This window comes from Hydra vulgaris, chromosome 11, assembly GCF_038396675.1.
Source record: "Hydra vulgaris chromosome 11, alternate assembly HydraT2T_AEP".
NCBI lineage: Eukaryota > Metazoa > Cnidaria > Hydrozoa > Anthoathecata > Hydridae > Hydra > Hydra vulgaris.
Window position 1 is genome coordinate 6453593 of NC_088930.1, and position 20927 is coordinate 6474519.

The 20927-nt window shown below is 28.1% G+C and overlaps 1 protein-coding gene across 3 annotated transcripts in view; it reads right to left on the reverse strand.

The window, feature by feature from the left end:
• Nucleotides 1-13348, reverse strand: part of LOC100198728 (coiled-coil domain-containing protein 93) — an 81636-nt gene extending 68288 nt beyond the window's left edge. Inside the window, exons 1-4 of one of the 3 annotated variants that reach the window (XM_065809922.1) lie at nt 13246-13348; nt 8083-8115; nt 3477-3590; nt 2881-2975 (exon numbers count right to left, since the gene is read on the reverse strand). In XM_065809922.1, the coding sequence (XP_065665994.1) occupies nt 2881-2975; nt 3477-3590; nt 8083-8115; nt 13246-13248 (245 nt within the window). In that variant the 5' untranslated portion in view covers nt 13249-13348. Of the gene's footprint in view, nt 1-2880; nt 2980-3476; nt 3591-8082; nt 8116-8609; nt 8762-13245 lie in introns of those variants that run through there. The other 2 variants (XM_065809924.1, XM_065809923.1) reach the window with 2 other exon arrangements.
• Between the last annotated feature and the right edge of the window lie 7579 nt (nt 13349-20927).

The following is a 20927-nucleotide window of genomic DNA, read 5'->3' on the forward strand; positions in this document are numbered from 1 at the left end:
TCTTCTTTTTATTATCTTGAATGACGCACTTTTATGGTAGTAATCCTTTAGCTTTTCCCATAACTTTGTCGTCATATTTGATAAGTATGCCTTCTTATATCCATTGATTAATTTCATTGTTGAATGCCTCACGATGTCGATTAGATACGTTATACTGACTTGTTCTGTTTTTCATTTTAGGTTCATCTCCCACTCCCAACTTACAATCCATTTTTTGCCATCAAAATAAGTTTTGCTTGTTCCAATTTCAATTGTCGCAACACAAGTTGTTGATGGCAACTTAATCAAAGAATTATGGAATTTCAATTTTCCAGTGCTAATTTTCAGTTCATCAGACGACTTTATTAGATCCATACCCATAATCATATCATATTTGTTTATTACTTCATCCACACATAACACCAACGCATCCACCAAACACCTGTTCGTTGGGTGGTGTATTTTAGCAACAATATCTTCAAATCGAATTATTCCGCCCATTTTTGCAACATCCACTACACGAATTACTTTATAGTCAAAGGCAGTAACTTTTGGTGATAATTGATTGCGAGCAACCAGTATCCACAAGCACAGTAGCTTTTCTTCTGTTTATTACCAAGTCAATCGTAGGTGGTATTGTTTTGGGGCAAGTTCTTGTAGAAATACCTAATGCGAACTTGTCCCATTTAAGTTTTCCTGGTTTTGTCGCACTTGTAGCAGTTCTTTGCAGCATGTTTATGCTAGCATTTTTTGCATAAAGAGGTACATTCACATGCAAAGTGATTTAATGATTCGCAGTTGAAACATTGCATTTCTTTCTCTCTTTGTATAGAACTTGTCATTACAGTCCCAGTTGTTTGGTAACTTGCATTTACTTCTTCATTTACAGATAAACAAGCCGCATCTAATCTAGTTTGTACAACCACAGATGCAGTCTTGACACAATCGTCAAAGTTCAACGCATCTTTTCCCTGAAGAATAGCACGCAAAACAGCACTATCATTAATCCCAATAATGAATTCACGAATCACGAATCACGAAGTCGGCTGTCTTTCTCTAAAGGCAAGAACTTGCATTCTCGAGCTGCTCAATGTGCAAACCTCTGTATCGATTATTCATTGCCAAGATAAGTTTTCCCAAATTCATACCGTGAGATTACCAATGATTTTCTTATTTCCAACATTTCTAGTTTTGCAATCAGATCTTCGTACGAAATGTCCTCTGGCACTTCAGGTGCTGTTTATTCTTCCATGGTCTTGTAAATCTTCGACGGCAGAGCAGCAAGCAAGTACGCTACGCGTCAATCTGAAGTAATATTGTTTATCACAAAGAAAGAAATCGAAAGCGAATAGGCAGAGTGAAAATTTAAAATTCAGCTTTATGCTACTGGTAATAAAACTGTTGAATTGTCACTTTAAGACAAAAAGTTGTTTCACTGAAACCAATTTAAAATGATCAAATTTCAATCAATTGTTTAAAATTGGAACTATTAATTGCGTTTTCTGATTTAAAGATATTATTTCTTTTGAATGATTTTTATTTTATTGTATTTTTTTTCTATCATTATACATTATAACATACATGCACACATATATACATACATATGTCAGGACGCAACAAATCGACGAACATGCAAACATTTGTTAAAAAAAAGGCAAAAACAAACGTCAAGTTTCTTTACTTTTACTTAAGCAAATGTTGGCGCTCACTTTTTCAAAAGTTCAATTTTTCAAAACAAATGCATTACTTCTACAATTTTTTTTCCGAGTAATTATGCAATTGATTGTTTTTTATTTATTATAAAAAACAGATACTTATCATAAAAAAACAATTAGTTACTAAAATTTAAAACGACATAACAAGAAGTTAAAACATGATTCCTTTCATCAATAATTTTTAAGTTAAACTACTTAGTATGCTATTAAAGAAAGTAATTATGTTTTAGCATGGTTTTACATGCATTTACAAAAGCATGTAAAATTTTATTTAAAATGACTACATTTGCTATTACTTTAAAAGAAATGATGCTAAAACATTGCTTTTTTCAAAAGCATGCCTTTATTTTTTTAATTTCTTATTATCAGTAAGGTGAAGTAATGCTTGTTTGCATACTAAAAACACTTTTAAAAGTTTTGAAAAGAACTTTTTAAGTTTAGCTGAAATATAAATAATCTAATCGAATATATAGAATTATTTTGTTTATTATAGTTTATTTTATTGTTATAGTAACAATGATATTTTTATTATTAAATACTAAATATTATAAATATAATAATATAATATTATCATATTAAGCATTTAATAATAACTTTATATAATAACTTATTAAATACTTAATATCATATTATTTTTTAAGGTTTAAAAAAAGAAATGTCAATACAACTTTTTTTTTTTATAAGTCCCTTTTATTTTAATTTCCATAAGTTTTTTTATTATAAATAAATTTAACAACACATTTTTTATTATATATAAAATTTAAATAAATTAAGAAAAATTCACTTTTTTGTATTAAAGGATTTACTATCATTAAGTTATTGCATATTATTTATCATTAAATTGCATACACTTTGCAAATGCGCAAAATTTTGAATTTAAACAAATTTTAAAAAAATAAAATTTGTTTAAATTCAATAAGCATCTTTAATATTTCTAATAACTTATTAACTAGAATAAAAGTTATTTGAAAATAAAACTCCCTTATAATTTAATAAAAGATTATTTGAATTAAAAACCATTTGAAGTTAAAACTCTCTTATTTGACATATACTTTTTAGACGTTCATAAATAAAGATACAAACATCAACATTTATTTAAAAAAAAAAGATTTGTCATGTCCTGTACATACATTACATACAAAAACTTTATTTTCAAAAAAACAATTGGATACAATAACAAACTTACATTTTTTGACCAATTGTAGAATTTTCTTGAAACAATAAGTCTACATCAACATCAAAATCACACAATGAAATGCACCAAGTCATACCACCAACCACCTATCTTATTTAGAAAATATACTCAGTTTTTGTTTAACTCTATTTTCAAAATGTATCTCTACAATATAAATGAAATAAAATATAAAATGAAAGTCCACAATATATACTGTATTTATAATGTAAAAATTGGAAATATATATTTTATGTTTATTTGTATTTAATGTATAGAAAATCATATATGTATATATACATATAAATGTATATATACATATATATATATATATATATATATATATATATATATATATATATATATATATATATATATATATATATATATATATATGTGTGTGTATATATACATATATATATATATATATATATATATATATATATATATATAAATATATATATATATATATGTATATATACATATATATACGTATATATACATATATATATATGTATATATACATATATATATATATATATATATATATATATATATATATATATATATATATATATATATATATATATACATATATGTATATAACGAACCTTATCAAATGGTGACAATCCTTTGATTCGAGCCCGAAAATATCCAGCAGCAAGAAGAAGATCGATTGTTTCATTTAATTTTAATCTTTGCTCTTCATCTTCTCTTGTTTCAACCTAAAAGTTTTATATATACAGTAGATGACCAAATTATTAGTTTCACTTTACTTTTTCACTCAAACTACAATTAAACATGGATTCTAAATAAATACTATTATTTCTACCCCTTCTATTAGTTTACTAAACAGTTTTTTTAAAAAAAGTCAAAACATTCATAAAGAATTGTGGCATCAATTTTTAGCATTTATAAGCTATGATATGTAAAATTTGCAAAAAGTTATATATTTAATGTTTTTGTGACTCTAACTTATGAATTTACATTAAATAGTGATTTTAACCAAAAAAATTTGAATTTTAGTGCCTAAAAATGAGAAAAATTAAGAAAAAGATATACCAAAAGAAAAAATTTCAATAACATCTGCTTCGTTAAAACATTTAAATCATTACCAAAGAAAGATTTCAAATTTGGTTAATTCTTATTGATGTCAGTAAACAGAATCAAATCTAAACTTGACAAAAAAAATTATCCTACTAAGTGCCAGAGATGGAAAATGCGAACGATCATGCATCATTTGGCGGAAAGGAAAACAAATCACAAAATTTATGTTCAAAAAAGAAGAAAAAGTATGCAAACACTTCCTAAAATCATATAAGAAGCAGGTGTAATGATTTCTTACAGAACTACAGGATATCATACATCAAAACTGGGTTGAGATGCTGAGATGACACACAAAGAAACCTAAACATACTTCAGCAATGAAATCAAAGCATTTATAATTAAATAGCTTAAAAAAAATTATTATTAAAAATTATTATTAAAAATTAAAAAAGTGGGCAAAACAACACCAAAATGTTTCTGCTGAATAAAGGGAAAACTGAAGTAAATATTTATTTAATTGTTTATTGTAACAATGTGACTAATTAGACACTCATAAGAGCTTTTATATGATTTTTATTTTTTTTAGGTGTGTTTATGAAAATATATTCCAATTCCAAATATTAATGGATAAGTCCTTTTTTGTTAGATGCTGGAAAAAAAAAGCAATATCGCCCAGACTGTTTTATGGTATAATAAAACTTTTTAAAGGTGATGGTGTAGTTATAAGGGGAAAATTTTTATGCCTTCTTTATATAGTTGATAGGATGATGAATTAATACAAAAAAAGTATTAGCTGCAACATTAATTCCTCAGATACATGCTTCCTTATCTGTCCAAATGCATCTTTACGGGTGATTTTGCCCCATGCCATAAGTCTGGGACAAAGTGTTTGAAATAAAAAATTATACTGTTTTACTGAAACCTATTTAAGACCTGGAACTTTTTAAAGCAGAAAATTGGGCAGGAAAATTAAACCAAAAAAAAGTCTTGAAAAGTCAAAAAATAATATCTGACATGATCAGGAATTAAAATTAAATGTAAAGAATTGCAATATAAAGTATGCCAAGAAGAATAAAAGCAGTATTTGCAGCAAGATGGCCCAAAAAATACTAAAAACATTTTTCCATTGTTAATTTTCTTAAATTAAAGGTTAAAAATGTTTATGTTTTTTTTTAAAAAAAAAAAATTTAAAAGGCTAAAGCATTTTGAGGATGACTTACTTTTCTTCATAGATTATTATGGATTATTCAAAGTTAAGTAGCTACTCTAAAATTTTCTTAAAGCATAGAAGACTATTTTAACTTGTATTATGAACTCAGTAATTGATGTCATTTCTTGCCATTTAAAATAATTCAGTCAGTTGAACAGGAGATCATAATTAAACTTATTACTGTTGAGTGTCCATTTAGTACAAGTGATCATAACTTAGTTGACTTCTATACTAATATACTTTTGTTATGGAAAAGATCGTTAAACACTATGATTTGCACAATTTGCGCAAAAAAGCATTTATTTATTATTACGGCTCTTTACATTTAGATATGCATCTAAATGTAAAGAGCCGTATTTACACCCCACAAAAATGATTATATCAAACATGTTAAAGACAATAAAACTAGTAAGTTGTTTAGTAAGGCAAATAAAAGTTTATGTCATCCAAAAAATATATATCCTCTATAAACCAACAACAACTTAACTACTAGCAATAGTGATATTGCTGAAGTATTTAACAAATACTTGGAAAGTGCTTTTAATGTAGATAATGGTTATTTGCCTAAAACAGACAATTTGTAATGATTATTCAAAAATTCTACCAGCACATATCTAATTGAGTCAACAATTGATTATAATAAAGCTCTATTACTGACATGGTGTTAATTTATTTCCAAAAGATATTTGACTCTGTAACTCATCAAAACTCATAAGAAAACTTGCAATGTATGACATAAAAAAATAACCTCCTTAAATAGCTTTCAGCATTTCTCTCAAATAGATAACAACGAGTTTTGTTCAGAAATTGTCCAAACCATCTAGCATTATTAGTGAGTTCCACAGAGTAGTGTTTTTGGGTCCAACTACTTATTCTTATTATATTAGCGATTCAGATCATAGCCAGGACTGTTGCCACCAACAAAGCTTTTTCTATGATTATTAAATGGCAGTTAAAAGTTGCCAGCAGCAAGTATTTTACATTTAGAATAGCACTTGCTTTATTTTGTAAATTTATTTATTTCAATTACAAATGAGGAATTCATAACTTAATTTTCTTTAAAAATCCAAAAGCTAGTTCCTGCTAACTGCATCTTGTGTGACAGTTTTCGATTTTGTCAACTTGTTTTTGGATCTGAGTGTTTCTTAGAACATGTATTACTGTACTAATAAATTTAAACCATTTTATATTTAACAAAAGCCAAAATATATAGGAAAGATATTATGTATGTATGTATGTATGTATGTATGTATGTATGTATGTATGTATGTATGTATGTATGTATGTATGTATGTATGTATGTATTTATGTATATTAGGGTGCATTATTTCGCCCTTTTTAAAAAATTTTAAATTAAGGTGTCTGTTCCTATTTCATTTCTTTTCCTATTGATGTACATAGATGTTTTTAAAATTTTTTTAAATATTTATGTCCCCCGCATCGCTTGCAGTTTTACCATAGAGAACTATTACTAGGATGTATATATTGTACAATATTAAACACATTATGTATAAGAACCACTTTAACATTATAGTTTAGTCATTATCATATCATTTTTAATGCTACATTAATCAATGTCCATCATCTCCAGAAGCACTCAACAGATTAAAAATGTTCTATTTATGTTATTAAATAGTAAACAGTAGCGAAACACTAGTACAGTAGCAATCGAACTATAATCAGGCTGTACATTACAATATTGTTTACTTGCTTATTTTTATTTTTATCAATATGCATTATATTGCTGAGATTAATTTACATTGTACATGATGTCACCAATGCTCACCATTGTCACGATATTGTCACTCATAAGTTAACTTGCATTTGCGCAAATTAGACTGTATGCAACATTCGTGCTCCACAACTTGAAGCACATCTTGATAGTATTCTTTAGTTTTAATTGCTGACAGAAAATCTGAGCTCAGCTTCACACCTCACTCCATGCTGTCATTAATGAGGTTGAGTGATTCAATGCTTGTAATTGCGGCTTGATAGTCATTGCGGTTTGACCAATCGGACACATCTTCATTGAGGAATCGAGTCTCAGTTTGTTGTAGTTCAAACATATACCATTAGTCAGTCCCCACAAGATCAGCAAGAGTTGTTGTGCGACTTTATTGCATTCAACATCTGGAACCTTCTTGCTCCAGAGAGCAACCGGTACCATTTCTTTCGTTAGATACCAGAAATGCCACTTTCACGCACAAGTCGAGATAGTAGTATTCACCAAGTCATACTGCAGAACCATCCACCGTGCACTATAAACCAGGGTCACAAAGTTCACAAAGTCTCTCACTTTGCTCACCTATTGCTGTTTTGTAATCGTGCTAAGTTGAAGGTCTGCAACCTGCTGCTTAAGAAGATAGATCTTTATACAATACAACTCGAGAAGACAGATCTTTATACAATAGAGCAATTTCGACATCCACCTCACCTTATGGACTGCTCCTGGCTGTTTGAATGCGGCTTTATGACTTCTGCTTTCCCATGTAGAAACATGTATGTATGTATGTATGTATGTATGTATGTATGTATGTATGTATGTATGTATGTATGTATGTATGTATGTATGTATGTATGTATGTATGTATGTATGTGAGTGTGCATATATATATATATATATATATATATATATATATATATATATATATATATATATATATATATATATATATATATATATAAAGAGAAAGAGAATTTCTAATAAATATTAAAATTATTTACACTTTATATTTTGAAAGTTAAAAACCTTTTCTTGTTTTAGCTTTTATACACAAATGCCTAAAAATATATTATTAACTTTATGCTCCATGTTATTGCAATTATTTATGCAGATTTTTCTCCTTAAGGTCTTCTTTTTCCTACTGTGTCTATAAGCACACAGCCATTATAATACCGTAAATGTAAGAAACTACATAAATACAGTTAAATTATTATTATTATAATATAAAGTAAAATACCTTTTCACTCATTACTACTATTTTTAATTCAACCTAAAAAAAAATAGTTTTTATTATAAATAAGTTAAAACACTTATCTAATTTTTTCATATATATATAATATATATATATATATATATATATATATATATATATATATATATATATATATATATATATATATATATATATATATATATATATATATATATATATGGGCATTTCCATTTTTGTGCGTGATTTTTTATTTTTCTTCGTTTCAGCAATTAAAAGTTAGGTCTTAAGGCAATATGCATACTATTATGATTTTCTTAAAAAACATTTATTACAAAAATATATTTATTATTTTTTAGGCTACCTGAATAAATTAAATATATATATTATGATCATTTTATTTTTTTTGCAAAATACTATGGCTACAGTTTGAAAATAAACAACGATTTTCAAAATGCTATACTTTAGCTAGAAATAATTGATGACTATTATTTCTCATTAAAAATATATTAAATATGAGTTGTAGAAGTATAATATTTCACTTAAATACTCACAAGAAATTTATTTTCTTAAAAATATCTACATTAACAAATTCACAACTGCCATGCATGACTTCTGTGTGTGATCATTCATGAACTGCATTTAAACAATCGCTATGATTCTGTGATACATAGTGCAATCCTGTAACTTTCTGGAAAGCTTTACTAATGTTAAAAACATTTTTTAAATATATATATATAACACTGAAACTTATATTTTCTGAGGAATTAAAGTTTATTTATCTAGTAACTAAAATGAGTTTTTCTGTTTTGTGTGTGATTCCGCTTCAAACTTAATTTGTTCTTTGTTAACATTACTAATGTGTACCATTTTTTGTTTACAAAATGTTTATATAGATTAGAATTAAGTGAGAGCAAATTGGAGATCACCAGTTTTATTATTATGAAAATAATAGACAAAACATATACGAGTTTCCATGCGTGATTTTTTGGAAATGCCTATATACAGGGTGCGCCAGCAATTCACGAATTTTTTAGAACATTTTTCAAAATGAATTTTTAAAGCACTAAAAAATTATATTCATAGGATATTAATAGAAGAAAAGTTGAAGATAAATACTTTTTCCACCTAAACATTCAATTAAGTCTCCTTTTTTTTTGATCGCTGACTCAAGTCTAGGAGAGAAAGACTGGTGCTAATTATATAGTCCCTTGACATTGAGTTCCAAGCACGGGTAATTGATGACTTCAGTAACTTGACACTTAAGTGGGTCTTTTTGCAACCCTTACTCTCAACTATGCTCCACACACTATAGTCAATTAAGGTCAGGGCTTTGGTAGCCAAATGTGTTTGGGCCAGAAATTAGCTATACTGCCCTGAAGATATTGTTGAGTTTTTCTGGTCTCATGACAAGGTGCATTGTTCTGTTGAAAAATGTAATTGTTTTCTGGGAATGTCTTCTTGAGCCATGGCACCACATAGTGTATATACATATCAGAGGTAAATTTTCTTTCTCTTTGATATAGATTGGTGGACATATCTCTCCATTAGAAGCGATGATTCCTAGCAACTTGATGGACTGAGGGGCAACATGATGGACTGAGGGTGCTTGGTGTGACACACAGGTGGTGCATTGTCACCCTTCTGCACAATGAATCTGTTATTTCGCCTATTTATCACACAGTCAACACTAAAAAGTTTTTCATCTGAGAAAACTTTAACTGTTGACGAAGTATGGCTTTTTAGTTGATTTAGAAGCTGCTTTGATCATTCCAATCGTAAAAATTTTAGTCTTTCTGTTAAAAGTTGACATGAAGGTCAGGCCACACTGACTTTTCCAAGTGTTTTAGAGTTCTTTTGACTGTCCTTTCATCAACATTGAACAATTATGCTGTCTTTATGATGGATGCAGTAGGATTCTTTTCTCAAATGTGGCAGTGCTGAAAAAGCCATTTTGGCTCTTTCAGCACTGCCACATTTAACCACTTTGTAAAATGTTGTTTTTGATACTCCAGAAACATGAATCACTTCATGTGCAGACAAACCTGCATGAATCAAAGTTAAAACTTCGGTTCTTTTGGCTTCCATCGTAAAACTTTTAACTAAAATGTGTTTTATTTACTATTTTATTAAAATCTAAGACGGTCATTGAACATTAATCAACAAAAACAAATTGCTGAAGTATTTTATTTACATCACAAAACCTAGCCGAAAATTAGTTCGTGGATCCTGCCGCACCCTGTATATACATATATATATATACATATATATACATATATATATATATATATACATATATATATATATATATATATATATATATATATATGCATATATATATATATATATATATATATATATATGTATATATATATATATATATATATACATATATATATATATATATATACACACACACGCATATATATATATATATATATATATATATATGTATATATATATATATATATGCGTATATATATGTATATATATATATATATGTATATAAAGAAACATATATATGCGTCAACATATATAAGCGTATATATAAAAAAACATATATAAGCGTATATATATGTATATATATATGTATATAAATATATATGCGTATATATATATATGTATATATATATATATATGTATATATATGTATATAAAGAAACACGCATATATATATATATATATATATATATATATATATATATATATATATAGATGATAAATATACATATATATATATATATATATATATATAAATATATATATATATATATATATATATATATATATATATATATATATATATATATATATAATTTATATATACATATAAAAATATATACAAATTTTTCAACAAAAAAAAAACTTTTTGGGGTAGCTCAAGACCCCATCAACACCAGACAGGTCCCTATAATTATCAAAACAAAAGTTCTTCAAAGATATATCAAGTTGGGTCTCAAAGAAGTGAAATCATATAAAAAATTTTAAAACAATCGTCATTTTATAAAAAACATTGAGAAAAAAAAATTATAATAAACAAGTTTGTAAAAGTGCATATTTTTAATTTAATAATTTTAATTTCATTTTAAAATGCCATTTTCTAGGTGGTGAAATCTTAAATAATAATTTTTTTATAAAATGATTATTTTAAAAATTTTTATATAATTTCACTTCTTTTGAGACCCAACATGATATACTTTTGAATAACTATTTTTTTGATATTTATAGGGACTTGTCTGATGTTTTGGGTCTTGAGCTACCCCTAAAGTTATTATTTTTTTTTTTTTTGAAAACTTTTTAATTCTATTATTATTTTATTATATAGAACACATTTAGAGGCTGAGAGCAAACATTAAAAAAAAAAAAGTTGTTTTAATGATCTATATATATAGAGATCATTAATATTATATATATATATAATATATATATATATATATATATATATATATATATATATATATATATATATATATATACATTTCCAATAAGTCTGACATCTTTGAATTTATATCATAAATTTACTAAGTTATAATGTGATATGTTAATCTACAGTATATAAAACAGAGCTTGAGAAAAAATATTGTTTAACGTTGTTTATTACAGTATAGTTATTAGTTTTTGAACTTGATATTAACTTATTCAAAAAAAAATTAGCATATATTCTTAACTAAAATTAAAAATTTTATAATTCAAACAAAATGTACATAAAATATTTTATGTAATTAAATATTTTATTACAGGCAATATTCATACTAATTATTATTCTTAATAGATTTATAACTTTAGAAAAATTATGTATTTAAAAATAAAATTATATTTATTAAAGGTTTTAATATCAATTTTTATTCAGAATTAAATTTTTGCTTAAATTAATACATATCGAAAGTGAAAATGAACAACTTTTATAGCTGAGGTGAATGGTGAAACAGTAATTGACTTAACTAGGACATTTGATATTCAGATTATACCTCAAGAAAATATCAAAATTTTGGTATTTAAAGCTGTAAATTAAAAAAAAAAAAAATGTTGTAACGCAACACACATAATATAATATCGAAGAATAAGCAAGTCAATGAGAAAAAATTTGAAAACATAGACTGCAAATGCTAGAAAGAATGAGCAATTAAACTGCCAATTTCAATACAAATCATTACCTTTGCTGTTTAGCTTATCAGATTGTTTTACTAACTAGACAGACAAGAAGCTCTTTTTGTTCTCAAAAATCTAAGTACAATTACTTATAGTTCATGTACAATTTGTTATTTATAGATTAAGGTTTTTTTTTTGCATATTGACCTCTTATTGTAGATCAATTAGAGGTTGATAAGCAAAAAAAGTTACAGTTGGTATTGCAGCACGAATTACACATTTGAAAAGCTGAGACAAAATAAAACTCATAAAGAAAAGACACAAAAATTTCAAAAAGAAAATGTAACATGTATGTTACATTTTCTTTAAAAAATGTAACAAACTACATGTTTGGATGAAATTATGGCTTCATGAAATTGTGAAATTATGGCTTATGAAATTGTGGCTCCTAAAAAATTTCTGTGTTACAAAACACCTTTAGACATAAGATTGACAACATAACATATAATTATGTATTGTAACAAGTGTACTGGGCAAAGTTGAAGCATCGATGGTCATAAAAATAGTTCAAAGTAACTCTAACAGTATTGCAATTATTGAACATAAGTTTATGATTTATTTAATATTGGACTTGGATTTTTTAGTTTTAAAAAAATTCTGATTTATGTTTCTAAAGATTGGCATAAGATATTTAAAAAATCAAAAGACCAATCCATTTGATGTAACAAAAATATTTCAAAAGAATTTAAATCATTATGGTTGCAAATGAAAAGGATCAGAGCCTCTGACAGAGGTTGTTAATAAAAAATCATACACTGTGTATTACAAAAGACATTGCAGGATAACTTTTCTTTTTTCAGGCTTTGAAGAAGTATTCTCATTTACTGAGCCGACTAGATGAAAATATTAAATTGTGATTTTGTTTTTAATTTCATTTTCTGTAATTAAAAAAAAATTGCTTAGTCAATAAATACTTAAAAAATTAAATAGCTTTTAAAACTTTATTTGAAACGATAATAAACTTAAGGTTGTTTAAAATTCAATTAATAATTGAATTATTTTTTAGATATAGTTTATCTGTTCAATTTACTCGATTCTTACCATAAATTGCGAAAAATATTAATTGTTAAACTGCAATTGGTGAAAGGTAATCTCCATAGACTATGCATACACTACTTTAGTATGGCATAGTGTATGGTGTAGGTTATTCAACCTTAGCTAATTATACAGAATCGGAAAGTATCACAAAAAGTTTTTTATTTATTTTTTTATTAGGTTTAGTTGACTCAATACTTAACGATATAAAATAATATATTATCATAACATCATATCATCTTATTAAAATACTGAACTTAATAGTTACAGCGCTCTTCGTGCGTTTTTTGACGCGGGGCTTTTTAAAACAAGTTTAAACACTTAAAGACAAACAAAATGCTTTCAGAAACTTCAAATTGCTTGAGATAAAATGGTTTCATAAAAGTTACAACTTTAAACATTGAGTAATGTTATGTCTCGATGCCTAATGTTGATGGGCCTAATATTATTTTAATATGAATTTCGGGATTAACCGTCATTTTTGAGTTCGTCATCATTACAACTTGTATATACAAGAAAGTTTCTGATTTTTACTCCAAAAGTCAGCAAAGAATACTTCAGTAACTTAAATAACGCTGATTTTCAGATGTTTAGTTTTTGAACTTAGGTAAGCAGTAGATAGTATGGCTCAAAATGAGTTTTGTTTCTGGCCGCCCGAGTATCGATGACATCGTCGTAGCTCACCTTTTTAGCCAAATCTTTTTCAATCAAAATAATCAGATATCAGTAATACGATCTTGGCCCATGGTCGAACGGAGAGAGTTTTTTACAATTTTTAGTTTACTAAATGATCGTTCACCCTCAGCAACTGATTCAGGAATAGTCTTGAAAATCCGGAGCATTATGCAAATATATAGAAAAAGACGTTCAAGCTTCTTCTCAAAGATTCGATTGAGAAGCGTAGTATTGGATTTCCTTGCTTAAAATTTGTTTGCAGACATTGCTTTTGGGCAACAGCGAACTTCTTCAATGAGACTCTCTTTGTTCACATCTCTAGGATAAAACCGTGCAAGTTCTCAAGGTTTATTTTAAACGGAAAGATCATCATTATTCATCCAGACGAATGAAAACGTATTGCTAACCATCCTGTTCGCCTCGAATCTTTAATCAATCTGCTGTATAAGACTAAACCCACATTAAAAACCTTTATTTTGAAATCTTTTGCTTGGCTGTCGTGGAAATGGGCTGTGTTTGATGCCTCATCGTAAAAGCGCTTAGTTTACGCTTTCTTTTAGTGGCGAGATCAGTTTTGTCACAAAAAGTCTATGCTGTAAAATTCTTGTTGCTTCAGTGAGGATCTTCTATCGGTCAAGACTTGCACTAAAAAATAAGTAACAAAATTTAACATTTTCAAAAAATACTTTGATCTCAATGGCTGGTTCAACTGCGTGCACACCAACCAAAATCAGAATGTGGGCACTAAAGGAAAAGTACAAAGCTTCCGAATAATTTTGCTTTTTTAAGGCTTGAGCTTTCCTTATAAGCACCTGACATATTGGATCCATTATTGTGTCACTGATCGCAACAGTTTCAAATAATCCTTGCCTTGAAATCACATCAGTGATAAGCTTAGCTAAATCAACTCCTTTTTTCATCTCGAAAGCTACAACACAAAAGAATCATTGATTGATTTGCAAGCAATTATTTTCTATTTCATAGAGGAGAAAAAGAAAAACACTGGTTATCTGCTAAGTTTGAGATAAAATGAGGCTACCATTAACTATTGTGAAATAGATACCATCCTAGATTTCTTCGACAGTTGTACTTTGGATGATACCACCATATTCTCTAATGAAATCATTTTGAGACGACGGAGAAAAGTAAGAGCACTCATTCCGGAGCCCTCATGTTGATGGCGTCTTGCATTTTTTAATTGGGATTCAATAACGGCGTTGTGGCGATCAGCAAGGAAATTTCCATTTTCCTTCCCATTCACGTGTGTTGTTTCACCTGCAAACATAATTGTATTTCGTAATTTTAATTAAATTATTACAATAATTATATAAACAATTAAAATTGATATTGAGAGGACTTTGCAATTAGTTAACTGGAAAAGCTAAATTCCTAGATGCCAAGAAAAGAGTCACACCAAAAATTCCACGAATAATTATCCTCCATTTAGCTCTCTTAGAAATTGACGAATGTATGCCTCCTTCCGATTCATGTTGAATTTTTCTAGCTATGTGTTGGATTGATGCTGCTTTACATGTTTTATTAGTTTCCTCAATTGATTCTTAGCTCCTCAGTTCCAACAAAGAAGTGACAATTACCAACTTTTGAATACTGCTTTCGTGCTGGGGGTCCCTTTAAAATAATTACATCTTGATCTTTTTGACTCAAAACAACTGACCTCAAAGAGGAGTTAGCATTAATTATTACTAGGTCAGGTTGAACATCACATTTTTCGCTGTTAGATTAAGTTCCTTCTTCTGACTCAGCTTCAGGGGAGTTGTTTAAGGCTTCCACTGATCCACAGTCCTTTGAATCACACATACTTTGTGCAGTAAATTATGCGTATGGAGTGCAGCAAAGATGCGAAAACTCAAATATTTGATAACTGGTCGGGTCTAGGTAGAGGCAAGGCGACTTATTTGTATAATAAAAGCGAAGCTATGATTTTCTTCTTTGCTTCAAAAATCAAATATTACTTGAAAAAGTAGCGCTTTTATCGTGAAATTGACAAGATATGTCTCATCTCGTTTCAACAAATGTCTATGTCTCGTCAACGTGATTCAAGGGTGAGAAACTTGGTAGTGTATTTAACACACTACCTAACGAAGTTGTTAGTGCTATCAGTGTTGACTGCTTCAATGAGTCAGTGTCAACTAATCAACTACCATTGTAATTACGACAGCACATCATCTTCCGCGCAATCGAGCATGAACTGGTAAGGTAACTGTTGATGGGCTTGGGAATACACCCATTCAATTACAACAAAATAATATTTTTTTCTTAAAAAATAGTATATAAATATTATAATAATAGAATTTAAATTTTAATTTTTTTCGTGTGCATTTTTATTCCGAATACTAAAATTTAAATCTCAAATACAAAAACTAAACAGATTTCAAATTATCAGTCATTAAAATGTTTTCTTTTTATTGTAAAAAAAAAAATCAAAAAAAAATCCAACGGATCTGGCGCCCCTTCTGGCTTGGCACCTGGGTCAATTTGCCCTCTTATCCCTCCCTCTCAAAGACCCTGAGCTAGTGGGTCGGAGGCCCTCCTCCAAAAAAAAAACAACCTATATTTGGCGCCCCATAATCTATAAAATTTTTCCACTACGTATTACAAAAGAAACACAACATGTAAATAAGATTGCAATTAGTAATTAAGAACTCAAAAATAGTAATTAAGAAATCATAATATTTAAATAAGAATAATAATATCAAATTAGGCATTTGTACGCACCAGCAATAATAATGGAATTGTAAGATTGTTTAATTATTTGTCAATACACTATGACCCAAAAGTCTGTGATTAAATTGAATCTGTGTCAACATTTATTTCCACTTCTGGAACAACCAGAACCAACTTGTTCAATTTGTGGGCATAAAATACATATAACCAAACAAGTTGAAAGAAAACATAACGCTTTAATTTCACCCAATAACGGAAGAAGAGTTATTGAATGTGCTGAGCAATATGACAACTGGGTGACTCTGGCGCAAACTTTAGTGTCAAATATAAGATTGTTTACAATTGAGTTTGCAGCAGAAAAGTTTATCCAAAGATGTGGATTTGAACCAAAATAATTTACTGAGAATCAAATCGAAAAAACGCTAACATGGGTTGAAAATGACTTTCAATTAAATTGGTGGCCATCAAAAAAAAGATATTAAGATAATTTAATATTAGCATCAGTACAACAACAATCGCCACAACAACAATCGCCACAACAACAATCGCCAGCACAATCGCCAAATACTTCGGTAGATAGATTTCATTTAAAAAAATTGCGCAAGGAGTCTTCAACAATGAAACCAGCAAACATGCTATAGCGGAATTTCAGTGGACCTATATAGTTATTTTGAGCGGACCGCTGTAGTTTTGCCCATCGATTACTTAGTGGTCCATTAGTGGCAGCCGCCAAAAGTGGCTCGACGATAATTAACCACCATTAAAATGTCGGAAAAATATCGGCTTGCCATATATAGCAGCCCCCACTAGTGGTCCACTAAGTAACCGATGAGCAAAACTCCAAAAAACCGCTAAATAATGCCTATATATGTCCACTGCAAATCCATTAAATAAATGTTTGCTGGGAACAGAAATGAAAACAAACAAAAAAAGAGCGGAATATGTTCGGGACATCAACGAATATATTACAAATGGTCATTAGATTTTTTTTTTAAATATTCTCTTCCAAAACGGCTGCAAGCAATCAGTATTAGAGATGGAAGTTACTCGAAGAGTAAAAATGAGTTTAAGAAGCAAGATAACGATTAACAGACAATTTAGAATATTGCAAATTATATAAATCAGAAAAACAAGATGAAGGCAGCATATTCAAAAATACTGATACTCAAGAAAAAACTAGAGGAATAAGAATTTTTGAAGTATTTAGGAAACATCACAGTAAAAGAATTAAACTTATTTAGATGTCGAGTAACACAAGAATAAATTTTTGTAGATGGCACAAGAGACGCTACCCACCAAACATTCTATAACGTAATTTTAGTGGACCTATATTGGTATTTTGAGCGGACCGCTGTAATTTTGCTCATTTGTTACTTTGTTGGACCATTAGTGGAAGCCACCAAAAATGGCTAGCCGACAACTAGCCACTGTTGACATATCACAAAGTTATCGGCTAGCCGTTTATAGCGGCTGCCACTAATGTTCCACTAAGTAACCGATGAGCGAAACTCCAATGAAACGCTAAAAATATGCCTACATCGATCCACTTCAAATCCACTAAAACAATATTTGCTGGGTAGCTCTATCATAGTATTTATAGGAAAAAAAAAAGAGAAGCAACATTATGACGATGAGACAATGGTTGGAGGTTGGTTGCAAGAGCAGATCCAACTACGTTTACTATGCGTTTTTACACCTTGTCTAAAAGAGAAAGCGCATCATTCAAAGATTCTCCAGTTATGGCAACAGTATTTAAGAACGGATTAGAGATTTATAGAGATAAAGAATAGAATTCCGAGTAATTAAGTTGTGAGCGCAAAAAAGGTGATGCAACCTTAGCAAATGCTAGTTTTGAAAACGAATTTGATATATGGTTTCCAATATAGGAAAATCTAAATTATTCCGATAATGATTAGCTGAAAAAATTGAGAATTATCTGAATTAAAGTTCACTAGCTACTGAGAGCCCTATTCTGTAGCAGAAGTGAGATCCTTTTCCTAAGGCTCACATGCCCCCTTCAAGTAGTTAGAGATTGTTGGTTTCTTATCAAGACAAAAATTAATGGTAGTATTACCAGTAAACATTGCCAAATTTTTTTTTTATAACTTTTTTTTTGTTCTTTCTTTAAATGTTTTACAATATTAGTCGTTTTGCAATTATAATAATTTCAACAAAATTATAGATTGATTACAAGATTAATTAAGTTTGTAAGAGAAAGAACGCGAGATCTCGTAGAAAGCCTTAAGGTCTTATCTTCAAAAACCGCTTTGTTTTTCAACTACATCGTTACATTTATTGTGTTAAATTTATATATTTTCATTGAAAGTAAAAATAAATAAACTTAAAAGATATATAACATTCATATACGTAAATATTAAGAATTGAATTTTAAAAATTTTCCTTTACAGAAATTAAAAATATCTGTTTAAGTTTTCTTTAGAATATGTTGTAATTCCACTCTTGAGTAAAATCAAAATATTTCAAAACTATTTTGTTCCATAAAAAATCAAAAAATTTCAAAACTATTTTGTTTCATAAAAAATCAAAAAATTTCAAAACTATTTTGTTCCATAAAAAATCAAAATATTTCAAAACTATTTTGTTCCATAAAAAGTCAAAAAATTTCAAAACTATTTTGTTCCATAAAAAAGCTCCTCAATAAGAGATACAAGATCTACCAAAATTTGTTTGCGAAAAAGGTTGTTGAATAAAATTTTCATTTCGAAGATAGTATATGTTTGATTTTTTAAGTGAGTATAAATTATAAAAAGGATAAGTGGAAGTGTCAATTTTACATTTATACATAAAGCAAAGAATATTATATACAATAAGTTGATATACATTAATATTCATTTTAAGAAAAAGATAGAAATTAAAAAAACTTAAATGTTTTCTTAAAAAATAAATAAAATAAAAACAATAATTTTTAATGTCATTATTTAAACTCAATTTAAATCTCGATGTTTTTTTGAAAAAGAAACTCTTTTGATTTTATTTATCATTCATCTGAACTCTCAATTGATTTTTTTAGAAACAAATTTAAAAAAAAGTTCTTACTGGCATCCATAGGATTTTTCCAGTTACAACCAAAACCGCAAATACTTATTTTATGAGTTTTTTTTATTGATATTACATTATTATTTATAGATAATCAACCTATATGGCCACCTTGGCTAAATTAGGATCTAACTTTAAATTACAAGAAAAATAAGGCAATAAGTTAATAAAACAAAGAACATTGTTCTAAGAATCTATATTATAAACTTTTCTTGATTTCAACTATTATGTTCTCGATTTCATCTTACGGTTTCTTATTTACAACTTTCATGTTCTAAATTACATCTTACTTTTTTCAAATACAACTTTTATCTTATTAATTACATCTAACGTTACCTAATTACAATTTTCAAGTTCTCAATTACACCTTGAGAAGGTGTAGATTTGAAGCCCAAACTGGCTCTCGGCAGCCCTACTTATAAAAGACTAAAAAAATGAAAAAGTTTCAAAATCTGATTATTTATTACCATCAAAGTGAGAAAATAGATAGTGTGGTTAAAACGCCCACAAAAACATTGTTTGCCGGGCAGTTTCTATTTTTTCTTCTTTATAGTAATAAATAATCAGATTTTAAAACTTTTTCATTTTTCATTTACGGATGAATATAAACGGCAATTAACTCTGGCAACAAAATGAAAACATTTTTTAAAAAAGAGGTTTTTTGAAAAATGCACTACCCAGCAAACATTCTATAGCGAATTTTCAGTGAACTTATGTAGGCATTTTGAGCCAACCGCTGAAGTTTTGCTCATCGGTTACTTAGTGGACCATTAGTGGCAGCCGCTAAAAACTGCTACCCGATAATTAGCGACTAATGATATAATGGAAAGTTTCTGGCTTACCATTTACAGCGGTTACTTATTGGATCATTAGTGGCAGCCGCTGTAAATGACAAGCCGATAACTTTCCGACATGTTAATAGTAGTTAGTCATCGACTAGTCACTTTTAACGGCTGCAACTAATGGTCCACTTAGTAACCAATGAGCAAAACTACAGCGGTTCGCTCAAAATGCCTATATAGGTCCACTGAAACTCCACTATATAATGTTTGCTGGGTATATATATATATATATATATATATATATATATATATATATATATATATATATATATATATATATATATATATATATATATATATATAAACTATGTTATAGAAAATTACAAACAGAAACGTCAATAAGTAATGTGTCCTCTATTGGCAGCATGAATTTCCTAGACATGGTTTCTTTTCTAACTGCAACCATTTATTGCTGCTTTTTCAGACTTC